At 38.1% G+C, this 26,243-nt stretch overlaps 1 protein-coding gene across 7 annotated transcripts in view; it reads left to right on the top strand.

Moving 5' to 3' along the window:
* The window catches only part of LOC129764865 (matrix metalloproteinase-14), a 104,635-nt gene that overhangs the window by 67,450 nt on the left and 10,942 nt on the right, over positions 1 to 26,243 (top strand). For 4 of the 7 annotated variants that reach the window (XR_008741268.1, XR_008741267.1, XR_008741266.1 and 1 more), the window contains exons 3-6: positions 19,486 to 20,169; positions 20,236 to 20,500; positions 20,557 to 20,933; positions 20,993 to 21,152. Coding sequence is in view for 3 of the 7 variants with exons in the window: in XM_055764413.1 (XP_055620388.1) it covers positions 19,486 to 20,169; positions 20,236 to 20,500; positions 20,557 to 20,933; positions 20,993 to 21,152 (1,486 nt within the window). In the remaining 4 variants the exon portion in view is untranslated. Of the gene's footprint in view, positions 1 to 19,294; positions 19,414 to 19,485; positions 20,170 to 20,235; positions 20,501 to 20,556; positions 20,934 to 20,992; positions 21,153 to 26,243 lie in introns of those variants that run through there. The other 3 variants (XR_008741269.1, XM_055764416.1, XM_055764414.1) reach the window with 2 other exon arrangements.

Here is a 26,243-nt window from a genome sequence, read left to right as displayed (position 1 = left end):
TCGTTCCATTTTAAGGTGGTTCGAAAAATCAATTATTTCCACTTTTTCCCAAAAATAATCTTTTTTTAAATCCATAACTTTTGAACCGCCGTCTACATGATCGACATATCAAATTTAAGCCAATGAGCTAGCCTTTCACTAAAAAATATTGAACCAGCAAATAAAATGGGTTTTGTTTTCGTAATTATTGATTGTAGTCGTTTTTTGTGTTTTCATGGCTCTGAACTAGAGGGGGCTATATTTTTTCATATCTTGATTTGATTTTCTGGACCACTAACTTTGAAAAATCATATCTCAAAACAAAAAAAAAACCATCTCTGATATCGAGATATGTGAAAAGCCTCAGCATTGGCTTCAATTTGATATGTCGATCATCTTGATCGGTTCAGTGATTCAAAAGTAATGAAGTTTTGAAAAAAATCATGTTTGGGGAAATGGGAAAAAAATGATTTTCCGGACCATGACATTCTATGACACAAATGGAAATGGTCACCTAACGAAAAAAAATTATAAAAATACAAGTCTAATATTTTGCAATAAAGAACAAAACTACAACTTGGAAATCTCAGAACCACTCTATCGGTTTGGCATGGAATGGCTGTATAAGAAGATTTTTCTTGTAGAATATTATGTACATTTTATTTTTAACGTTACTTTACTGTCATTGAAATGAAGTCATGGATTTCTGGACTCCAAAAAAAATTATACCATAAGATACAGAAGTAGCCATTAGTCATTTTCTCACGAAAATATTACTCTAAAAGTTTCGGGTTACCCTTAGCCGCAAAGTATTCCACAGAATCACTTGCAAATATTTGTGAGATGATCTTCAAAACATCCCACAACTTGTTTCCAAAAAGGGAAAGCAGTCTTCCGGTGAACAAAAATCTCCGTCCCACCGCCAAGCCTCAGTCGTCTGCCGTGTATAATTTCGAGACTCGATCCGATCCAACATGAATTAATGAGCGCGTAGACTTGAATGAATAATACACCGTTTAGCGCGAATGCCGATGGATCCATGTGTGAACTACTCATCGTCTGAGATTATTTACTCGAACACCTGGCAACCGTAGGAGGCAAATATGGTGCGCTAGATAGTTGCAAGTGTGAATCAGTCTCAATTTCCGCGGAACTCGAGTCAAGTTGGATCTGGAAACGGATTAAATTGCGTAGAGGAAAAAATGCACAACTTCCTCCTCAGAAGGAGAAATGTTGGCCTATACAGAGAATAATATTTTCCTTTATCGGAAGCAGTTGAACGACTGCTCCATTGCCGCCACTGGAAACACGCACACAAAGTTTGCAACAATGCGCCACCGGTCGATGATTGAAATGGAAATATAGAGCTTAGTATGCACATATTTTGATCTTTTACGCTAGGTGAGACACATTCAATTAGCACATCGTCCATTAGTCAATTATAGAAGTCAAATCGTTCGAGCTACTGGGCGGGTGAACTTTACTTCGCACGTCGATATGGGGGGGAGCAAAAGCCGTCGTCCGCTGGTGATTACTCAACTTTTATAGCTAGTTGGGAATGCAACGCGTGCACAAGTTGTTTCACGTGGAGCAAATGAAAGAGAATTAATCGAGGCTTTACGACTTTAATGTCGCATCGGTTAGGAAAAAAATAGTTGTTGATTTTCCGATCTATCATATCTATCATTCCGATCGTATTATGGAATGGTATATCAGGGTTGCTATAAATTGATACGGAACAACCATTTGTTTTCTACTGAAATGGTTTCATTGTTTCCTTTGTTGTTTTTTTTTCCTGTAGAACATGTGATGATCAATGAACTCGTGTATGTTTCTCTTGATTTGACTTACTTAACTTAACCTTAACTTAACTAACCCATTTTTGAATTAGATAATTATTAGATGAATTTGAATTACATCATATTCATTGAGCTACAAATCTTTCGCAATTCATAATTGTCCCTCCAATTTTTTTTATCAATCTGACAAAGAAAACCCACAATGTCAACTTAAATTAGTCTCCACTATCAACGGTCTGACATTAACCCAATTACGCTGGACTTTCATTATCATCAACCTTCCGCTGGAGCCGCGTGCCGGCGTTTGCAATCCCGATGTTTCAATGCACCAACACTCCATTAGCGGCGAATGCGTTTCGTAATGTTTACTGTTCACCAACGGCGCACACCTATGTTTACAGCGACTCTAATCGGGAAACAATAATTTCTGCTTTCGCCAGGAAAAGCACCGGCGATGGGTTCATCGATAGCTGTCTGATAACGACCGAGGGCACCCATGGAATCGTCGATTGTTGATGATTGTTGAGCGGTGTTGTCACCATCCACCACGCTGTTAATGTGATGTACCCGAGGTAGCACTCCCCGAAACACGCACACATTGTCGATCGATGTGGCAAATTAATAGTTTTTGTCGATGATAAGATAATTGTCCCGGCAGGGAAATGTAATTGAACGAAAAATGTGTAGTTTTCAAGGTCAGGTCCGTGAGTTACGATAATTGCTTTCAGCGCATTTCATCACCTGTTGAGAATTCAGTGCGCACTCCTCGCGCTGAATTGGTAATAAGTTGAAGTAACTTTCAAAGATGCAATCAGTAGTCGCCGGGTGTAATGATGATAGATTCAGCTCTTCAAATTCTGACAGTAACGTGAATGTAAATATACGAATATAAACTAGAGAGGATGGCGGGTCGTGACTAATTGACGAATCGGATGATTTACACCTACGTTTGAATAAACACCTGTAATTAGTAGCCTAACGAATACCAAATAAGTATGATGGATCATGCTTGCTGGTTGGAAATAGTTATTTCCCACAAACAAAACATTCAATTGACTCCTCGTGTGATTGGAAGTAACCAAATACTACGAGAGACAGCCTAGCGACGAACGTAAACAAACCAACCGTTTGCAGCTTGTGTATTCAAGCAGCAGAATGCTCGAAAGGAGTCACAGAGGGTGGGGAAAGGATAATTTGCATAACATGACTCTGTGCAACGTTTTATGTCGAAGCAATGACAAAGATAAATTTTATTCATAAAACCTACAATAAAAAAATGCGAATCAACGCTGGATGTAATATCCTTTGGTGGTTAGCTGTTGGATGGTTATCAAATTTGCACTGAGTTTTCAACTCGCCAAATCAATATCTGTGATTTTTTTTCTCTTGATCTTTTTATGTCATAGATTGAATTGTCATTGAGAAAAGTGTCAAATGAGAATAGAAAAATAGAAGCAAAAATTTGGAAGAAATAAAAAGTTAAAGTAGATATCATATTTTTGACTTGACTGAAAATCAAATAGAGAATTGAAAGAATCTAACTAAAAATATATCAGTGAAAAACTATCAGTGAAAAATCTTAATGATGTGGATTTTTTTTCTATATTAGAGTGACTTTCAACAATGGATTGAAAAATGGAAATGGATTTATTCTGATAATTTTGAAATGACGTTTTATTTTTGACGTCTTTCATTGGGGGTGCCAAATCAGAAAACAGGTCACGTTTTTATGAAATAAAATTAACGTTAATAACTATTTTTGCCGCCAACAAATTTTGGCGATTTACTATCGGACGAATCGGAAATCCCCTAAGATTTGTTTCTAATGCTATATATTACAATCCCTTGGTGTGTTAACGGTTTAAATTGATGAAAACAAAAAGCATTTCCATTTTCCCATACATTTATTCTGCTCATTTGGAAGCTTCCCTAACCATACCATCAATAACGAGCAACTTATAGGCGACCAACGAAGGGGAATGATTTAAAGTCTCCGTGAACAAAGAAAAGAAAAAAAAATATAAGGGGTTGTATCTAGGACACGATCGCATTTTCGACATAGAACTACGCAGTTATATTATGCAATCCACTTGTTTACCACTTCGAATATTATTTCAAGATGCATCGAATATCTTTTTTTTTTGACGTAGGACTACGTCTAACCGGAAGATATAGGGGGTGAAATGGAAATCTAGGCACTGGACAAGTAGGAAAAAATGCAAGATTTGGAACGCTTATAACTCGAGCATTTCTCAATAGATTGCAAAGGTTTTTGCATCAATTGATAGGAAATATATCTACGCATCTATCATAACGAATAACATTTCTTTTTTCTTGAGATAAATAATTGAATAATTGTGAATTATCAAGCATTGTCAAAATGCACTATGTGCCCATTTTTGATTGGTCCATTTTGTGCTCCTCAAATCGTACCAACCAAAACGGGCAACCAGAGCAGCAGCGAAATAGAATGAAGCGCGATTGGAAAGGAAAAAGAAAAAAATGAACGAAACATTGGTCGCAGTCTCACACATGCGTAATTCTCGAGCCAGCCAGTCAGCTTAAATCCACATCAGTTCGCATCACAACACATCAACGAACCAACCCAAGCAGCCATGTCTGGACATGGTAAAGGAGGAAAAGTGAAGGGAAAGGCAAAATCCCGCTCGAACCGTGTTGATCTGAAGTTCCCCGTGAATTTGGCAGTTGTTCTGAGCTTATTGATTTTCACCAATTCTTAAATTGCTTCTAGATTGAAAGTACAGTAATTTACACTTATCTCGACATTTAGCTAATTGGACGGACCTGTAATGCAACATATTTAGTTGGACATTTTTGTAAACATAGAGTTCGGGGTCCAAATTATGACCCCATATTGAAAGTCGACACTGTACCACTGTCATCACAAATGTTCAATTACAGGTTAAAATTACCTCCAATCCGACACTGAGTGGTGGTAATGCGACGTGCCATTGAATGTAATTTACTGTAAAATATGTCACAAGCTGGATGGGAAGAAATTTTCCAACTGTGAAAGCTGTGGCGAGTGGCAAATGCAATCGCTAAACAGAAAGGTTTAGCCGAACAAGATGGGGATATCGAGTGATAACAAAACAATAAACTCTTCAGATTGAAGATAATTTTGTGATCCTGAAAAGGACCCTTTTTAGCCTGCATGTGAATCCAACGAGCGAACAAATCGTAATGAATGTATTTTTTTGCCATCGCTCCCTTTTAACGCTCATTCGTTCGTCTCGTTGGACTCGCCCCTCTGGCTGAGTCTGCCGATTTGTTTCTATCCTGTGAGTGTGTACCGCTAGAGTATAAAACACGCGGACCCCAAAAAAATATCTTATTTTCTTTCAAACCGTAAACCCGTGTGGTTGTACGGCATCGGCATCGTGGACGTAACAAAGGAGGACAAGTTAAGGGAAAGGCAAAGTCTCACTCGAACCGTGCAGGTCTCCAGTTCCCTGTTGGTCGCATTCACTGATTGCTCCGCAAGGGTAACTAGGCCGAACGGATTGGTGCCGGAGCACCAGTATACCTAACAGCGATTATAGAGTTTCGGCCGTCGGAGTGCTCGAGTTGGCTTGCAAAGCTGCTCACGACAATCAGAAAACCCGCATCAAGAACAGAGCAGCTTCGGTTCGGCGCTCATCAAGGCAACAATTAGTTTCAGTGAGTGGCAAAGTGTTTCTCCGGCACGTCGCATTAAATGTAATTTACTGAACAACATGTCACAAGCTGGATGGGAAGAAATTTTCCAACTGTGAAAGCTGTGGCGAGTGGCAAACGCAATAGCTAAACAGGAAGGTTTAACCGAACAAGATGGGAATATCGAGTGATAACAAAAACACAACACCAAAGGTTCTTTTCAGAACCATCAACATGTTCATAAAGAGTAAACAGTAAACTAATCCATTTTTCAGGTAGATAGGCAGGTATTCACGTAGGAGAAGAAAATAAAACAATATATTTAAAATATATATTTAACAAAAGCTGTCCCCTTTGTATAGTCCTTCGTCACTCCGGTTATGCCCCCTACATTACCCACCCTTCTTTTTCATTGTTAATACATCAGTAGTAATAATTTTCATTTGAAATTCGAACAATTTCAAACTGGTATGCCTGGCCTGGTAAACTAATAGAGAATAGTATGGATATCGCTACCAGACTTTAGATTTACATATTAGATACACACTGCGTTTCACAACTATAGAACCACTCATTTTTTCTGAGTTTCCAGAGATATATAAGAAGTCTGTAGAATTGAAGTATATGCTGTAGGATATAATAACTATCTTTATTTAAAAGGCTGGCCATTTGAACTTCATTGTTGTGTTCTGGCGCGAAACATTCATGAAACTAAAATTCCAGTGTTTCATAATCTTACTGTAAATAAAATCGCTGAAAAATAAAGCGCGGTCGTCGTGAACAGTCGTAAACGGTCGTAAAAGGTCGTATTCTTGACGTAAACACAAATAGAGTGAGAGAGTGAGCAGTGAGCAGCTGCGATGTGATTTTTGTGTGAGAGAGTGTGCGCGTCTGCGTGTGTTCGTTTGCGCGTCCATGTGCGTGTATGTGTTTGTGTGTGCGTGTGCCTGTATGTGGGCGTGTACGTGTGCGTGTGCGTGTGCGGGAGTGTATGTTTTGGTTAGTTGGTTGGGTGATGTAAACAAAAACAGTGTGAGAGAGTCAGCAGTCAGCAGATGCGACGCATTTTTTTTGTGTGTGAGGCTGTGCGCTTCTGCGTGTGTGTATGTGTTCGTTTGTGCGTGCATGTGCGTTTTTTTTGTAGTAGCGAGTAGAGAGTAGAGAATAGAGAGTAGAGAGAAGAGAGAGTAGAGAGTAGAGAGTAGAGCGAGTAGAAAGAAAGTGAAGAGTAGAGAGTAGAGAGTAGAAAGCAGAGAGTGAAGAGTAGAGAGTTTAAAATAAAGAGCAGAGAGTAGAGAGAAGAGAGAACAAAGTATAGAGTAGATAGTAGGAAATGAAGAGTAGATAGTTGAAAGTCAAAGTCAAAATTGAAAGAGCAACAATTGATCGCAGAGAAAGAGTAGAGGTTTAAGACATACAGACATTTGGACTAAAAAAGAAACATTGGATAAAAGAAAAAAAATGCGAGAGACTGTTTGAGTGCAATAGCAAAGCTGTTCCAATGACTTTGCGGTAAACTTGGGCTAGTTATAGAACCAGATGGAAAAACTCTCACTCCTTTACAAAATTAACGTCAGTTTCACATGAATTACTACAAGTTTCTAAGTCGCAGGTCATCTTTAGTTCTCAAACTACCCCCGTGCATATTTACATCGATTTAGAAGTCTGTGTTGGGGAAACCGTAAATCGGGCCAATCAAAACTTGGCAGTTAGGACGTTTAGATAACGCCTGACATTTTACAGTTATGAAAAATAACATTTTATCAATTGTGATAGACGCGTAGAAATATGTCCAATCAATTGATGCAAACATGTTTCCTATCTTTTAGAAATGTTCGAGTTATAAGCATTATACAAACGGGTAGGGTTAGCACACAAATCGGCAGAACAAATGTATTGGAAAAAGAAAATTCTTCCAGTTTTCATGAATTTAAAATGTTTAGAGATTAGCGGATTGCAATGTATAGCATATCAAACAAATCTTAGAGAACTTCCGATTCGATTGATATGCGAATCATGAGAATTCGTTCACAGTGAAAATAATTATTAACGTTAACTTTATTTCATAAAAACGTGACCTGTTTTCTGATTCGCCAAAAAGAAGAATGCTGGGGAATATTTACCTAGCACATAATTATTGGACCTCGCTGAGGCAAACTTTCAGTATCGTTCTAGATACGAAGCAATGAACATCGCTTGTTCTTCCTTGTTTTGCGTCATCACATGGCTTCGTTCCGAATTGAGCTGTGGACGCGACCAAATTACTTACTCGCTGATGTCGCTGGCATTGCAATTACTACATCAATTTGACGCCATTGCATTAAGGCTCTAAACTACACAATTAGGTGGGAAATCTTCAAACTAGGCTATCATCGACTCACAAAGAAAATAATTGTTTGGAATTTTGTGTGTGATTTCGTTTCGCATGACAGTAACAAAACTATCTCCGCCAAGAATGAAGGCAAAGCTAATCGAGACTGACATTTGCGCTAATTTTGATGAAGCAATGCAACTCTTTTCGAAATTATTGAGATTAGCAGACAGAATTTATTTCATTTGTTTAGTCACCAAGAAAGTAAAAATCGTTCTAGAATGTTATATGTGATTGGATTTCGCTTGCCAGTAGCAAGCAAGATTTCACCACTAAGGATAACAGCTGCACTTATCTCGAGTATGAGAAAGTAATGCAACTTTTTTCGAGGCCAGTAATATTAACAGAAACGTTTCTTTCGAGAATAGCGCAAAATTATGGGAAGTGACTAAATTCTTAGTCGCTTCAAGCAACCAATGTATGGCTCTGTCTATATGCTATGTTAATGATTGTTTGGTGTTGGTTTTCGTTGTACGAACGATGTCTAGAGGTGCGATTCCACTGATTACATATAGCATTATATTTGATACTTGAAAGTATTGCCATTATTGTTGTTTCCATTCGGTGCCAAAGAAAGATTGATGTAGTTGTGAAATGTGGAATAAGGGTGCTGGTGCCACAAATATATAATCGACTGAAGTCGAGTGTGTGTCAATTACGAAAATAGCCACCGGAATAGCGTTAGAGGTAAATTTTCAATGCGTTGACATGAACTAAAGTGCGACATGCGATCAGCTTATGTATTGTTCTGCGAGGGCAAGAATGAATCATTATCGTCAACTAATTCTACATTAATAGCCCATTTCAGAGCGACCATACCATTCTACTGAAAAGTTATTTTTAAAATTTCACAGCATTCGAAAATTATAACAAGTGACTTGAATAAAATAACAGCGTAGTTCTACGTCAACAATGTAGTCGTGTCTAGGACACAACCTCTTAAAAAATTTTTTTTGACGTGGGACTACGTTTAACCGCAGTATATGGGGGGTAAAATAAAACATAAACACAGAACATGCAAGAAAAAATGAAAGATTCCGAATACTTATAACTCGAACATTTCTTACTGTATCGGAAAGATGTTTGCATCAATTGATAGGGAATATTTCTACGCATCTATCGCAATTAATAAAATGTTATTTTTCATTAGATAAACAGTTGAATAACTGTAAAATGTTAAGCGTTATCTAAACGCTCTAACTACCTCGTTTTGATTGGCCCGATTTACGGTTTCCCCAACACAGCCAACACAGCTTGGTTTCTCATAACCAAGCAGCCTTGGGGAAATCTGCATTGCAAATACATAAAAGTATGGGAATTTTTGTTCTCACCGAAATGTGTTCCCTAACACAGCCTTCAAAACCAAGCAGTGTTGGAGAAATTGGCATTGCAAACACATGAAAGTCGAGGGTATTTTTGTTCCGACTGAAATGTGTTTCCCCAACACATATTTCAGAACCAAGGTGTATGGAGGAATTGGCATTGCAAATTCATGCAGGTCGGGGTATTTTTGTTCCGACTGTTTCCCTAACACAGACTTTAAATCCAAGGAGCTTGGGGAAATCGGTTCTGCAAAGAAATGCAAACTGCGAGTACTTTTGTACTCGCTTGCCTTTGTGCAGTCTAGAATATGTTTCCTTAACACGGTCTTCTAAACTTAGGAACCTGGGAAAATTTAGCAGAAATCAGAGGCAAATGAACTGAAAAGCTTAAAACCTCTCTGAATTAGAGAGGTTTCAGTCATCAGTCAGTCAGCAGACATTAGAGGCGAATGAACTTTCAAGTTTAAAGGCTCTATAATATAAAAAAGTATAAGTTGAAGTTGTTGATTCATGCAAGCATGGGGTACTTTCCTCACCCGCATGTTTTTTGCACTCCGAAATGTGTTTTCCTAACACGGATTACAAAAACGGGTACGAACACAACGGTTTGGCTCGGTTATTCAAGATTGCATTGGAGGATATGCCTTCATATCTCCTGCTCACTGAATTTCTGGCACTGAGTGCCTGAAGTTCATCAAATCAACCAAATTCGCGGTTCGAGAAGTACGTGCACATGAAAGATGCAAACTTCAGAGGGAAATGTAAAATAAAATAATCGTTTGATAATTCTTCCGTTCACATATTTTGTCCTAGGCATCATACCAAACGTGAAAGAACTGTCATTAACTTTACTTGTAACGAAGAAAATAATCTATCACAATGCATGAATTGACCTTACATGACATTTATTCAATCTCTTTACTCACAAAGCAAATATATTAAATTCGATTGAATTTGGAAATTGTTTAATTCAATCAAAAATTTAATCAATACAAACAAATTATTGCTAAGCTGAGCTAGTCCCACGTCAACTTTGCGGTTTTATCATAGCTATAACCAACCCAATTTTTTTTGCTAGAAGTGCGCCCAGGCGTTTTTTTCATAGGTTGAAAAAAAACCTGGAAAGAAGCGTGATTTGGTTTATCGAACCTTCAAAAGGTACCGTCAGACTTCCTCGTTGGATGACCATAAGAGAAGGCAGAAGTTGTTCAGCAAGAACTGAGCAAGATTAAGATCGTCAGGGAGCAAATTTAACGAAAATCACAATGTTCTGTACATAAAAGGTCGCTGATCTGAATGTTCTGAAATCAACAATTCACAATGTACTCAAACATGACCTGGGACACCAAGCTTTTAAGAAACCTAAGGTTTCTGGAGTTTGAAGATGCTTCGAAGAAGAAACGATTTGACAGAGCAACTACTATATATCCCGGTACGGTGAACAATCATTTGGGATGAAAAATAACAATATCTAACAATGTACAAAGCGACAGGTTGCGGGCCTACAGTTCGAAGATTCACCCGTATGGTGACAGAAACATTCCACGATTCCAAAGTGCCGCCTCCGTGATGGTTTGAGGAGATATTAGTAAACGCATCAAACTACCACTTGTGTCTATTGAGAAAGACGTTAAAATTAACGATTTATATTTCAAAATGGATGTCTCACAGAAGGTCGTGAAGCCAAGTATGGAAATATTGTATGGGAGCGTTAACTACGGGTTTCATCAGAGTAGAGTGCCTTCTCACACAGCAAAGCTGGTTCAGAACTAGTGTCGGGAAACTCTGACGAAACTCTGATTTTTGACTCGTAACATTTTTGCGAATAAATTATCGCGATTGAAATATTCTGCAAACTTTTTTCTAATACATAAAAAAATGTTGCTGCATAAAAAAACAAAACCGAGATTCAGTGAACCTTCCACGCATGAGAGTATTGCTTGAATGCTGGATGGGAAGTCCTTTCTACTACTTAGGAGAATATCTGAATTTCCTAATTGTAACCTTTTTGGACCCGAGGCTCAAGTCAGATTATTTATCTTTTAACGGAAATCAACGGAGTCAGGCTATATATCTTTAAATGGAAACAGCCCATCAGAAAATCTTATTAGGGTATATGGAATATCTTGCAACGAATATTCTAAAAGTAACAGCTCATCGTCGTCTTCAACACCCGTTAAGGGAAGCAAAAGAGGCGAAACTGAAACAAACTTTCACCCTTAAGCTCACAATACCTTTTGGGACTATTTCAATGAAGAGGCAAATGAAAATAGTAGTCAATCGACTGTTGTGTGGAAAGATGTCGAATCGACCGCAATCACCATACTTACACCCAAATAAATTTTTAGCACATGTTTTGGCATCCCAATTTATTACATCAAATGAGCCAAAAACTAGCAGAAAATATCCTACTCTCAAATACTGGTATAGCATTTGTATAATATATATGGTATAGCAATATAAGGTCGATAAGAGCGAGCGAAACAAGTGACAAATTGCATGCTTTGCCACATACACGGCTCAGACCGAGAAAGATATAGATTCACGTTTATGCTATTCTTTTTATTCTTATAAAACACTTACAAACTTCATTTTATAATGATCCCATACATAGGTACACTATGATCAAAAAGTACCGGAAAATTTTTATTTAAACGTACCGTGCATGTGGGAACCGGTTTATTTTTGTTTTTGCTTATGTTGTTACGACCTTATGACGCACATCTGTCAGGTGTCATCCGATCACACCGCCTGTACATCGCAAACAACCGGAAATGTGGGCCGACAGTTCTTGGATTTTGCATGATGATACCGCACCATCGCACCGATCCTGAATTGTACTGAATAATTTGATCAAACATCAAGACCAACCATCAACCAACCAACCATCGAGAATGCACCGTATTCACCCGATATGGCTCCGTGCGACTTTTTTTTTGTTCCCCAAGTTGAAGTTGCCGCATCGTGGGAAGAGATTTCAGTGGATCGAGGAGATCAAAAAGAATGCAACGAGGGAACTAAAGGCCATCCCTTCGTCGGCCTACCAGGGATGCATGGAGGACTGGGTCAAGCGTTGGCACATTTGTGTTGCTTCAGATGGATCAAATTTGAGGGAGATAAAATAAATTTGCTGAAGTTTAACTCTATTTTGTTTTATTTAAAAATTCCCGGTATATTCTGATCATAGAGTACAAACATTTTAAGGCTTTTGAAAAAGGTGCTTTTATTTGTTTATTTCACCTGTAAGCAAACGAATAAGCATTTTCTCTGTCGAAGATGAAATGTTTTCTGCTAACGCTAGTTTGGGTGTAGATTGGGTAGTCATTAAACTCTAAGCAATACCCCAATTGGCAAGCTTTGCTAGAGTCTATCTTTCAGCTCCTTGCAGTAGTATTCTGTTCTTTGTTCTTTGAAGCTGACCTGATGTACGAAGCAGAGCGTAGTCGGTTGTCATCATCTGCTGCTGAAAATTTATTTATTCATCGTAATTTATTCCATAATTAATTATTTATTCATCCTAATTTACCACTGGTTGATTTAGAATACGGATAAAAAATTAATGTTATCTGTTAATATTTATTTAATTTTGTAAACAAATCTGGCATTTAAGTAATCAAACCTTATTTTTAATTATGTATGAATGATGTTACTGAACTATTCTGTTATATTTATCTTGTTATGTTATTGTCTTTTCTTCTAATATTCGGTATCCGGCCGGGTAGTAAATATTGGCCGGATAGGCCGGGTACCGGATATTTCTTCTCTAATAAACATGTACGCAATTCTGTTACAGCTTTACATGCTAATGAACCTAAATAAAAAAAACCAATGGTATAAAAGTACGGATTTTTCGTTTAGTTGCCTCAATTCACCATTGCGTACAATTCCCATAACTCAGCTTTACCGTAAAGTGCAGCAGAAGCTGAAGAGAGACTATGTCGGAGCAGTGTCTTAGAATATCAACAAACATTCACTAGTAACGGATATGATTTTATTTCACTATAAATGACCTTTTTCAGCTTGAAATACACTGCCCTCATTATATTGATGACAATAACAAACGAGTTCATTTTGCTCATATCGCTGATGCATGAACAAATTTGCTATAATGAATGAATGCGGCATTGAGTGGGGTTCATAACTTCGCTGTTATTCATCCTTTCAATATCAAAAGCAACAAATTGATGTTCATCACATTCGAAACGATATTCGTTCTGGCATTGATTTTGAGTCAAAATTCAAAAATGAAATAATTAGTCAGGTTGGACTATTTAGAGAACAAAAACGCCAGAGTTTGATGAAACGAACTTTGCAAGAAATCGCGCAGGATTTTATTTGGCGAGACGGTAACAACGGCATAAATAAAAACCAACCGCACACAGCTTCCTTAGGTTAAAAGTAAACAACAGCTGACATTCATTTGACTAAAATGAAATTCAATTGTGGCATTTTGAATAACCAAGATGAAAATTACACTGGGTGGAAAAATAAACTTCAAAACATATTGAAGAACAAAAGTTCATTCGCTCATATTCACTGATTGTCTGGATCTGTCATTTTGATTTTCGTTTGGAGTATATAGGTTTTCGACGCAACCTAGCCCGAAAATCTATGTATTTGAGCTTAGCAAAGATGATTTTTTTCAACACTGGGTCGGATCAGCCAGTCAAACTGTGAATAAGCACATGGCATAAATGGACATTTTTATGCCGAAGTGTCAGTTTTAAGGAGACGTTTCTGAGCAGCAACAAATCAGCCAGAAAGAAAGAGTGGCTGAAGATAGACGATGTACCGAAGTCCGCCATCCTCCCGAAGTACCGAGACCAATAGAAAATTTTTGGGCGAACCAAAAATGGAGGATCTAGTCTAATAATTTTGTGGTCATTCAGAGAAGCAGCTGATCGCCACGAATAATCTGAAGAACATGCTGACATTTATCTTTTCATCGATCATAGCTAATGTTCCGGTCAACTACCGTAAGACAGCCCGGCATGGCATCGAATCTTTTTTAAGAAAGCTAATAAGTGTAGCATCCAAAGAGAATTTAGTGAAATTTTTTTTTGACGTAGTCTTTCTGATACATGTTGGAGGTGTAAATTGAAACAACAGAAAATCGGTGGCATTGCAAAAATAGTCCAGTTTCGAGCGCTTATTGCCCAGTCGTTTACTGATGGATGGACGAGATTTTTGCATCATTCAATTTGGGCACTCCCTAACAATCTAATTAATGAATTTTCTGAAACTATCTATTGTAAATTCACAAAATGTTAGGGATTATCTAAACGAAAATTCATCTTACTGAATGACCTATTGATACAAGCATTCTGTGCTCTCCCAGTTGCTCATTCAATACGAATATGAGACTGTGCCATCAAATATGCAAATGTGCTTGATTTTCTGCTGATGTGCGTCACACATATCACATGCTTCTGAAGGCCGATAGTTTAGTTAAGGATGTATTGTTTCTGTTTTTGCTAGAGGCTTCAAAGGTTTTTCGAGCCTCTTAATTAAAAAAATCATCATCATCATCATCACTGACGACACAAGCAAAATGCGGCGGCTCTTGTACTCAATCAAAATACTTTCGTACATATTAGTGCAGATCGCTAGGTGTATACAAGCCCCACCCCTTAGTTATTCATTAGCCAGTTAGAAAGTTAGTTAGAAAGTACTTTTGGGATTTCAGTGTTTTAGTGTTTTAGTGTTATGTTAATGAAAGGAAATTCAACAACGTTCCCTATATGCTCCAAATTGCCATGGGAACGAATGTGGAACTATTACGTCGATGTAGATAGACGCTAGTTTTTCGGGTGTGAACAGTATTGGATTCGTTTAATGTGCAAATTAGTCGCCCATGAATCGCTCTCTCGAAATGCATTGTCCATACGAATGCGCATAATAGCGTTACGCCGGAGACCGAGATTTTGAGCGTTAATAGCTCCTAAACAATTGACCGAAATGGTATGATAAACACTTCATTCGAAAGATAAAATGTCTACGCGTTCTATACTTGTTACTTTTTCATCCAAAAACTTATTTCAATAGCCTTAAAATTGCTTTCAAAACAGGCTATTGAAATCACCAATCGGTATATAAGCGAGCGCCGCTCGTAAACCCACTCAGTTATAATTGAACAGCGATTGGAGCATGTTGTCGCTGTTGTGATGAAGCTAACTTCGTTTATCATGAAAGCGCTGATGCACGGTGTCACCAAGAGCCTGTTTGTGCACCTTAGGCCAGAAGGGAATCCATCAGGAGGAGAGTGATGACACGGTAATGCTTGAAACATCGGAGCAGCCGCCACACACACATACACGCGCGAAACCCTCGTTGCTATCATCGTTGCTGAAAAATAATCTACCAGTTCCCCTGGGAATTGAAAAATACATTCATGCGAAAGAGTTTATTTTAAGGTGAAGGTGGAAGCTAGCCATTGTAGTAGTATAGGTAAAACCACGTGTAAAAATGGGGTAATAGTGTTTGTGAGAGAAGAGCAAAGCACATGTAAATAGATCAATTCACTTATCAGACTGTGTGGCGCTTCATTGACACGAGTCTTTGAATACATTTGAAAAAAAAAATAACAATTCAATACTGAAGTTAAATGTATGAACGATATGTTCCGATGAACCATGCCAATTGCAAACATAAATATATAGAAGGGGTATTTTTGCATATGAAGTAAAATTCTGATTATACGCGAGCGTAACATGAACAAATTTATAACACATGCGAATTGGGGCTCTTTTGATATTAACAAGTTCTACCGCATAGTAACTCGATGCTGATAATTTCTCAATATTTTCCTTCGTTGGTCGTATTGTTTTCACATATTCACGTTGGAGATCCTTAACCCTTCTCTTCGTTGGCTGAGACATTTTGATTGAATGTAATACATTTCCGTTTATTGTTTTTGAAAGCATAGGCAGCCGTGGCAGTGTTCCGAGCTCTGCAATACAATTTTCTTACCCAATATTAAAGTTGCTAAAACTTACATTATAGACCCATTAAACGTAAAAATAATGATTGTATTGATATCAACACTTTTTTTTATTCTATTGATTTTCATGACATGAAAGGCTATGACTCAGGAATAACATTTTATTGAGTGGTTTTGATAGCTGTTTCGATGATGTTGTCTGGCATCAGTGTCGAAAAAATAACGATGCTTTCACCAATACAAACAAAACCATTGCCGAAGATTGAAAAATGAAAATTTAACTTTCAGAGCACTTGCTCGAGTTTTCCGACGTTTTTCACTATACAGTGCGACAGCAGATGAAAATTTAATATCTTGTGAGTAATCGATTAGATTTTGGTTGATATTACTTCATGGGAAGTGTGCGAAAACGATAATTTTCTTCACATAGTTTCGCGCAATTATTTATTTTCGTGGGAGGGGTGAGGGACGGAGATGAAAGAAATGAGCGCCATTGTGGCAGCCATTTGTGGCTAGCTTCCACCTTCACCTTAATGTTTTCTATCCATACAACACTGCAACCAAATACATTTGGTTTTGTGATTTTTCAATCAATCGCAATTGACAGGAAAGCTTCTGAATATTATTTACATTTATACTTTTACATTTTTGTACATTTTATACTTTTATGGTTTATAATATCACGCTTCCTTTGCTTTCGTTCATTTCTTACTCTACTCTCTTACTCTACAGACAGCTCGTTAGTCTTTCGGTGGTAAGGCGTCACGAAAGCAGCTCGGATAAGCGCACCAGTCGCAGGAAGTGTGTTAAAAGCCACATTGCTATCGACCGGGAACTTTGCGTGAAATTCGTCGCTATCAGAAGTCGACCGAATTGCTGATCCGCAAGCTTGCTTTGCAGCATTTGGTTCGTGGAATTGCTCAGGACTTCAAAACCGACTTGCGCTTCAAAAGTTCCGTGATTATGACGCTGCAGGAAGCCTATTGGAAGATACTAATTTGGGTGCTATCCATGCAAAACGCGTCACATCATGCCCAAGGACATCCAGCTGGCCCGTCGAATCTAAGGAGAGCATGCTATCCTGTAGCATATAATCAACGGCCCTTTTCAGGGCTCCAAATTTGATGGATTAGAGTTCAGAAAAGTTTTTTACCGGCCAAACTGAAAGGAGTATTTTCGTTTGGATGCCATTCAGCATCGAGAAAATTCCGAAAAGATCCAATCGTTGCTGAAAAATAATCTGCCAGTTCCCTGGGAATTGAAAATTACATTCAAGCGGAAGAGTTTATTTTAATGTTTTCTATCCACATAGTACTGCTGCGATCGAATACAATCGGTTTTGTGATTTTTCAATCAAGTGTAATTAATTAGCAGGAAAGCTTCTGAAGATTATTCTTTCCCATCAGTAGGATATTTTCATATCCAATGTTTTATGCGCGCGCAACGGAAAATGTTTTTATATAATTTTCAATCGATTATTGCTCAGTCGCCGAAATTTTCATACTCCTCTAGTTTGCCTTCCAAATTGCCATCGTAAGGTGTGTGTGTTCTCTCGATTCAATCACGCACGAAAAGCATACTTAAATGATATTCTGGAGGTGAAACCCATTCATTTTTCGTGAGGCGTCGTGCACAAATTATGTAACACGATAAGGGGGGAAGGGGTAGATGTTGCGTTACTTTCTGTTTACTAGAGATAGGAAATTGTGTTACGTAAGGGAGGGGAGGGGAGGTGGGTTCAACATCCAGATTTTTAGCGTTACGTATTTTGTGCACGACGCCTGAGGACATCGCCAAGACAACATCGTTACTGAACGAGCTGAACGGATCGAGGGATCGAGGGATCGAGGGATTCATTACCTGGCCTGACCTGACCTGAAATGCAATCAGTTTGTTTTAACTGTGAGGGAGCGCAGAAAAGCCGATCGATCAGAAGGAGAAGAGAAGGTGACCAAGAGAGTATCAGCATCGAAATACGGTTCCTCGGGAAGACATCGAAGCAGCCGCCACACACACACACACATACACGCGCGCAACTCTTTTTGTTTGCTGGTTATCGAGAAGAAACCTGGAAAGAAATTATCGTTGCTGAAAAATAATCTGCCAGTTCCCCTTGGAATTGAAAATTACATTCAAGCGAGTTTATTTTAATGTTTTCTATCCATATAATACTGCGACCACATACATTTGGTTTTGTGATTTGTCAATCAAGTGCAGTTAGCAGGAAAGCTTCTGAAGATTATTCTTCAGAACAAGGTTTTTTGTGTCCAATATTGGATGCATAAAACCTTGAGCCTACAACGTAACGATCTCGTTTTTAAAGTCACCCAAATATTTATTTATTCATTCTTTCAGAATGGATTCAGATTCAACTTCAAACAAATGATAACTGAATCAACGATAGTCCTACGTCACCATTGCGGTTATACCATCGATATAACCCACTTCCTGTTTTTGTTTTACAAATTCCATTGTAAAACCATTTAATAAAAACAATTTCACAATAAGTACCTCACTTATTAGAAAAATGAAATTGTTATTATTTCAAACAGCACCGTAAATCTACACCTGCGTTCTCCTTTCAGCCTTGTTTGACTCAATCATCTATCCATACTATTTGGCAGCACTGCCATACACGTGATAAACTTATTTCAAGTGCATCAACGTCCATTTATGCCGCCGATGGCACGTGAAAAGAAATATTTATGAGTAGTGTCTTCCCATTGTGAGTTAACTTCCCCGGTCGGTAAATCAGCAATGAAGTAAAAGAAAGACCATTCGCAGAAAAAACGCCATTTACCAATGAAATATACAGTCCACTGAATAACACTTTACTTGGAATGATATTTTACAACCGGCAAACGCAACGTTCACATGTTTTCGTTTTTAATGGCGATCGGTTTATTATGATTTACGAAGAGTTCTCCGCTCTCCGTTCTCCTCCCCGTTGGGCAACTGTCATTGTCCTGATTCTAAGCAACGCACATCCCCACGAAACTCCACGTAAGTGGGTTGCCAACTGGCGTTGATCTTGATTTGACGAGGTTTCTTCAGTTGTCATGAAAAAGACGCATGCCTAGAATTGATAATGTGTAACGGCCCTCCTAATGGCTACCGGCTCAGGTGTCCTTGACGTGCGATCGCTCGTTTGGGTATTTTCTGTGCATATTAATTGTCATCGTGCGAGAAACTTAAGTCGAGAAATGTCGCTAATAGATTCACTTATCTTCTGGCGCTCATTTAGCGTGGGAAAGTGGCGCCGAATAGAGCTCACTCACGATGGCGCTGGTTGTGTTATTTTCCGTCCTGCTGCTTTGGGTCACTGGTGCTGTGAATAGTTTCCCGGTATTGGATATTGAGAAAGATACAGAAGGAATATACTAACCTTTGTTTCTTCTATTACTCATCCCCACGCAGCTTTATCTATCACAATTTGGTTACATCAATGCAAAATATCGAAATCCAACCAGTGGGAACCTGCTGGATAAGGACACCTGGGAGAAGGCCATCATGGAGTTCCAGAGCTTCGCCGGGCTGAATGCAACCGGCGAGCTGGACAACGAAACGATGGAGCTAATGTCACTGCCACGATGCGGAGTGCGGGACAAGGTCGGTTTTGGGTCCGACTCTCGGTCCAAGCGATACGCACTGCAGGGTAGCCGATGGAAGGTAAAAGCACTGACCTACCGGATATCGAAGTATCCGGCGCGGTTGGACCGAACCGAGGTAGACAAGGAGATAGCGAAGGCCTTCTCGGTGTGGAGTGAGTACACCGATCTGACCTTTACGCCAAAGAAAAGTGCGCCGGTGCATATAGATATCCGATTCGAGGTGAACGAGCACGGTGATGGTGATCCGTTTGATGGTCCCGGAGGGACCCTGGCGCACGCGTATTTCCCAGTGTACGGAGGGGATGCACATTTCGATGATGCGGAGTTTTGGACGATTGGAAAGAGTCGGGGGACAAACCTGTTCCAGGTGGCAGCCCATGAGTTTGGCCACTCGCTCGGGCTGAGCCACTCCGATGTGCGAAGTGCACTGATGGCACCGTTCTATCGGGGGTACGATCCGGTGTTTCGGTTGGACTCGGACGATGTTCAGGTAAGTAAACGATACGAATTATTCCATGAGAATAATATTACTTTAATCCAGAATTATGATTTTTAGGGTATCCAAGCTCTGTACGGACGTAGAACCAGCGGAGGAAGCGCCGGTGGTGGTAGCAGTTTCAGCCCATCCCGGACGACACAACGACCCATACTGAAGGATTCCGATACCGAGTTGTGCTCCTCACCAAAGATAGATGCCGTATTCAATACAGCCGATGGAAGTACCTACGCCTTCAAGGGAGATAATTACTATAAGCTCACGGAGAACGCGGTGGCCGAAGGGTATCCGAAGAAGATCTCGGAAGGATGGCCCGGACTTAAAGGTTGGGAGAAATCAAAAGATGTTCTTACAAATTAAAAACTTTCACTTGCTCTGTAGGTAACATCGATGCCGCGTTCACGTACAAAAACGGCAAAACGTACTTCTTCCAGGGTACCAAATATTGGCGGTACTCGGGACGACAAATCGACGGAGACTATCCGAAGGAAATCAGCGAAGGATTCACAGGAATTCCCGACCATCTGGATGCTGCTATGGTGTGGGGCGGCAACGGCAAGATTTACTTCTACAAGGGTAGTAAATTCTGGCGGTTTGACCCATTGAAGAGGCCGCCGGTTAAATCCACCTACCCGAAACCCATCTCCAACTGGGAAGGGCTGCCAAATAACATCGATGCTGCCCTGCAGTACACCAATGGCTACACCTACTTCTTCAAGGATGATAAGTACTATCGGTTTAACGATAGGACGTTCGCTGTGAGTTGTGAAATCTGTGGCTATGAGTTAACAAAGTCTTAACAAAGAATCCATTTCAGATTGACCAATCCGATCCACCATTCCCGCGACCGGTAGCGCACTGGTGGTACGGCTGTAAAAACACCCCTTCGACGTTCGACACGCTAGGTAATGTTAAAGCTATTAAAAAAGAAGATGTCCAACACAACAATATCGCCGATGATTTGATTTTGGATGCGGGTGAGTGAAACCGACCTCTCTGACTCTTGTTCTCCTTCCAACCCCTATCTCTCTTCTCTGCCATTTTGTCAAGAAACCAGAAGAAAACTGAAGTCATAATTAATGCCTGCATTGTGACGAAAAAGTCAGAAATGAAACGAGTAGCTCCAATCAAACAGTGCAAAAACAGAGTTTAAAAAAAAACTGCGACTTTGACGCCTGCAGTCGCCGTACGCGTCGTAGATCATTGTCACTTGATTAGAATGCGATGAATTTTGAATGAATCTCTTCTTGAGTTGGAAACCGTGATTGAACGCTTCCGCTATCTCCCAGTACCTTCCAATGGCGAACGATCCTTCTTAATGTTTAAGTGTATGCGCGAAACAAAGCGCGAACGTTTTTCTTTTTGTAATAAATGCTTTGCCGAGCTGAGGCTCCACGTGCGTTGAATTGTCAATAAGGTGGATTCTGACAAGTGATTGTATGCGTTTTTGTGAAGTCTTATTCGTACCTAGAAGATGGGTCATTGGCGTGGGTCGTAGAGTAGATGCATCCGTAGATTAGATGTATATGTGCTGTCCTATGTGATCAACTGGTCGATCAGAATCATAAACAACCAGAGTGAAAACCGATTCTCGTTTTTATTGTTTCTATAACGGTAAACAACGCAGTAGTGAAATGGTCGTATTATCGGGTTAGGAATGGCAACCAAATACAAATAATTGAATACATAACGGCACTTTCTTAAATTTTTTTAAACGTTTTTTAGGTTCGTCATGGGTTGGAAATCTATGAATACGAAGCAAGTATCCGAGCTAAGCCAAAAATACCAAATCAAATAAGCTATAGTTGAGTAGTCCTCGTTGCTAACTAACAGATTGTATCAGATACGTTTTGGAGATCACAAACTTATTTTTTGAAGTTCATACCAAACATAAACACGTTTTTTATGCGAGAACAACACTTTAAATTATGGAGAATGACAATAAAAGTATTTCAAGTATTTTGGGTATATCATGGCAATAAAAAATCTTCATAAAGTACGTGTTGATGCAAACAAAAGGTAAGCGGGAATCTAACCTGTCGCAAACTCGATTTGTCATATATTATTGTTTGGCATTTTATTGGAAAAAAATGTCTTGTTTTGCATCCATTGGTTTCTTGTGCCTCTTTTTAATAAGCAAAAGGCTCAAAATAATCAATCGGCAAATGGTTCAAAATTATCAAGGGCTGCAACGATTAAAATTTGGTCAACTCAACGACGTATCTGTTTTCAATGTACATTTAAAAACTTGAACACCTCTCATTTTATAGGTGTGCTCGCGTAGAAAGATTCCCTTATTTTTATTTTGAGGTTTGCTCTTCAGACGGCTCCTTGAATGGCATTCAAGCAAGATGGACAACAATAAATGTTGCTAGCGCAACGCGAAAATACAAAATTTCTTGCTCGTGAACTTGACAAGATTGGCGAGCAGCTTCCGGGACGGAAGTCTAAACGGCAGAAACGCCCAATGATATATGGATTCGAAGAAGAGGAGTTTGCCACTTTGGATAGTTTATGACAAGGAAAAATAAAATAAATCGAAGAGGATTCATATGAATGCAATAGATCAGGGTTAACAGTTTTAGTGTAAACATGTGTTGTAGCGTGGGAATGGTATTGGCACAGCACAGAAGTTTTACACGACGATGAGAAAGGGAAATGTGGCGGTCATCTTTAAAATCATGAAACTATACAGGTTGCTCTAAAATGCCTGATTTGACAGGTAATTTGCGTACGCGGCTGAAAATTCTCATCACCACCGGGACCATCAATCAGAGAATGTCTGGAGAATCGTCTGCTTTCTTCCTTCAACAAACACGACAAATTTGTTCTATTTTGTCCTAATTAGGAATCCTTCCATTATCAAAAGAAGACATGAATGGTATGCCAAAAATAACATGATACACCCAAAGAATACAGCCCCATCAAATATAGGAATAAATATATGAATAATGCAATGCGCACACGCCTACAAACGAAGACTTGTACTAGTTTTTTTTATGCACACTCAAAATAAATACGTCAAATTTAAGTTGGTCAAATTTTGATCGTTCCACCCCGCAGTGTTCAATTATATCCATTTTATAAGGCTTTAACACTTTGCGGACCGCTCAGGAGATTTCTCGTGTTTCGCGTTCCTTCTTTACGGACTAGTGTGAAATTAACGGATAAAAGTTTTTGTTGCGTGCAAGTTTCTGTTCAACGTCTTACTGGATTTTATGAATAATTAATTATTTCAATTGAAATAATTTGATTGTTTTTTGGGCCAATAAACAAAATGTACATGGTCGGTTTTTGAAATTTGACATAACCATTTCCGCTGCCACCCTAGTGTACATAGCGAGTGTCAAATCAATTGATACACTGTATTGAAAGTTTGTACATCATTCAAATTAAAAATAAAATTGTATTTCATCCACTATAAATAAGTGTTCGCCTTTCCCGATCTTCCCCTATATGGTATTGCTGCTTGCTAGCATGAATATAATCCTAAATTTCTCGCAGAGGTCAAGACAGTACTACTCTTGGAGTTGATTTGGAGTTGAGCATTTATCTGAACATATCAACTTTCAATTCTATTCTCTCTTTCATTTACTGGTTCAAACTACAGCTGCAATTCATCCCGATAAAGCATGCCATCGTCAGTCAGACCATCCATCATTTGCTTCGTTTTCGCGATCATTCTTGAAGAACACTGCTCCATGATACCGTTTTGTCTCAAATTCCGAACACTTAAGCTTTGATGGCCATTAAACAATGCCTCATCACTCATAATGATGCTTTTTCGCGAAATTAATTTATTTTTTGTATACTAAATATAGAGCCTTATTTTTCACTTGGCTTCAAAAAATTTGATTTACAAATATATTTTCATCGTGAAAAACTAAAAATTACATTAATCACATTTGTCTTAAATTCCGAACACCGTTTATGTCACTGATTCATATTTCGAACACTTTTGTCTCAAATTCCGAACAGCAAAAATGCATTTGTTGAAAGAATTCATAACTTTTGAAGTACTGGACCGATTTAGATGATCGATCTATCAAACTAATGCGAATCAGCTAGTCTTTTTTTGGAAAAAAAAAAAAAGATTTTGTTTTCGTAATTATTGATTGTGTTCGTTTTTTTCTAGTTTACATGGTTTCGGGACCAAGGGCGCTATATTTTTTTATATTTTTCTTTAAAGCTGAGGATTTTTTACATAATATATCAAAAAATCAGTGATGTGTTTTTTATTCGTTTTTGAGTTATTATTTTTCTAAATTAACATGATTTAGTCTTCGTTTGATATTCCTATGCGACTAGACGATATCTATGCAAAAAGGATATCATTTTTTGCAAATTTAATATTTCTTCAAAGGAGACAAGCTCATTGACATTGACTTTTGAAGTACAGAACAGATTTTTCAAACTTCAAAAGTTGTGATTTTTTGAAAAACGTCATTTTTGAAAAAAGGGAAAAATGATTCTTAGACCATCGAAAAAGAACACACCTTTGATTTTTGGATATGTTATATAAAAAATCCTCAACTTCCAAGAAAAAATATAAAAAAATAGCGCCCTTGGTCGCGAGACTATGAGAACTATAAAAAACAAATAAGTATTATGAAAATAAAATTCATTTTTTTGTAGGTACAAATACTCAATTTTTTCAACTAATAATAGCTCAAAAACGAATAAAAAACACATTATTTGTTTTTTATTTATTCAATATCCAGTTGTTATGAGTTATGATTTTTTGAAAAAAGATTTTTTTTGAAATAAAAAATGAGAAAAAAATAAATTTTTGGACCACCCAAAAATGGAAATGGTCAGCCTAACAAAAATATTTTAAAAATTACAAGTCTAATATATTTGAGGAACAAGACAACCACTTTTCACGGAAATCGGAGAACCACTATATCGGGTAAGCATAGAATGGCTGTATGATTGAATCAGTATGTAATCGAGTCCGACCTGTTACTTCAGGACCCCGGTTTTGTTATTGTGGTTTTAGTTGAAAATCTGATTAAGAAGATCAATTTTACTCTCGTTGCGGACGCACCTGCGGCCTGCGTTTTGCAATGAACGTTTTGCAAGGACATTTGTTAACAAATGTTTGTTTTATATTGTTGCTCCAGAATTAGATTGTCCTTGTACCCCAATTTGTGAACTATCGCTGTATTTGCCTGAAAATAGTTGTAAATCAAACATTTTCTGCTCGGAATTTGATTCATGCGTCGAAACTTGATTTAAATTGAAAATACTACTTTAACACTAATTTTAATAAAGATTTCTGCATAAAAATTTTTTTCAACAATTTATGGTGGTTTGTAAAGAGATTCGTTCCGAACGAACATGAAAACAGCAAACAAAATAGTTAAAACAACTACAAAAATTGGAAACTTCACGATGCTTGTTTTCTACGGAATTTACTAATGCAAACGTTTTACCACTGGTCACTTTTTTGTTAATGCTTAGTATTATAAATTATAGGCAGTATCTAAACCTGTAAATTATTTTAAAATGAAGCCTATAAACCAAAGAATGTCAAGGCTCTCATTATTCAATTATTTATAACATGAAAGTTCAGTAAATTTACATTTAAAATAAAGTGTTCGGAATTTCAATCATGCATAGAAACTTGATTCAAATTTCGAACATTACTTCAATGCTAAATTTAATGAATATTTCTGCATAAAATATAATTGTTTTCATCTATTTATCATAGATTCTTGCCTTTCCTAGCACCTAACTTAAAAAAAAGCAAACAAAAAAGTTGAAACAACTACAAAAACTGTAAAATTAACGATGCTTGTTTTTTACACAATTTGCTAACGTAATCATTGTATCTTTATCTTATCTGCAAATGATTAATATTATAAATTATAGGCTGTATCAATGCCTGTAAATGATGTTAAGATGTAGCTTTTACCTCAAAGAGTGTAGCGGCTTTCATTACTCAATCATTTATAACATTAAAGTGTAGTAAATTTACATTTAAAAATGAAATGTTCGGAATTTGAGACTGTTCGGAATATGAGACAAAACGGTAAGCACTCGACATTTTAAACATTTTGCATCAA

The sequence above is a fragment of the Toxorhynchites rutilus genome, chromosome 2 (genome assembly GCF_029784135.1).
Source record: "Toxorhynchites rutilus septentrionalis strain SRP chromosome 2, ASM2978413v1, whole genome shotgun sequence".
NCBI lineage: Eukaryota > Metazoa > Arthropoda > Insecta > Diptera > Culicidae > Toxorhynchites > Toxorhynchites rutilus.
This window is presented reverse-complemented; position numbering and strand designations above follow the sequence as displayed.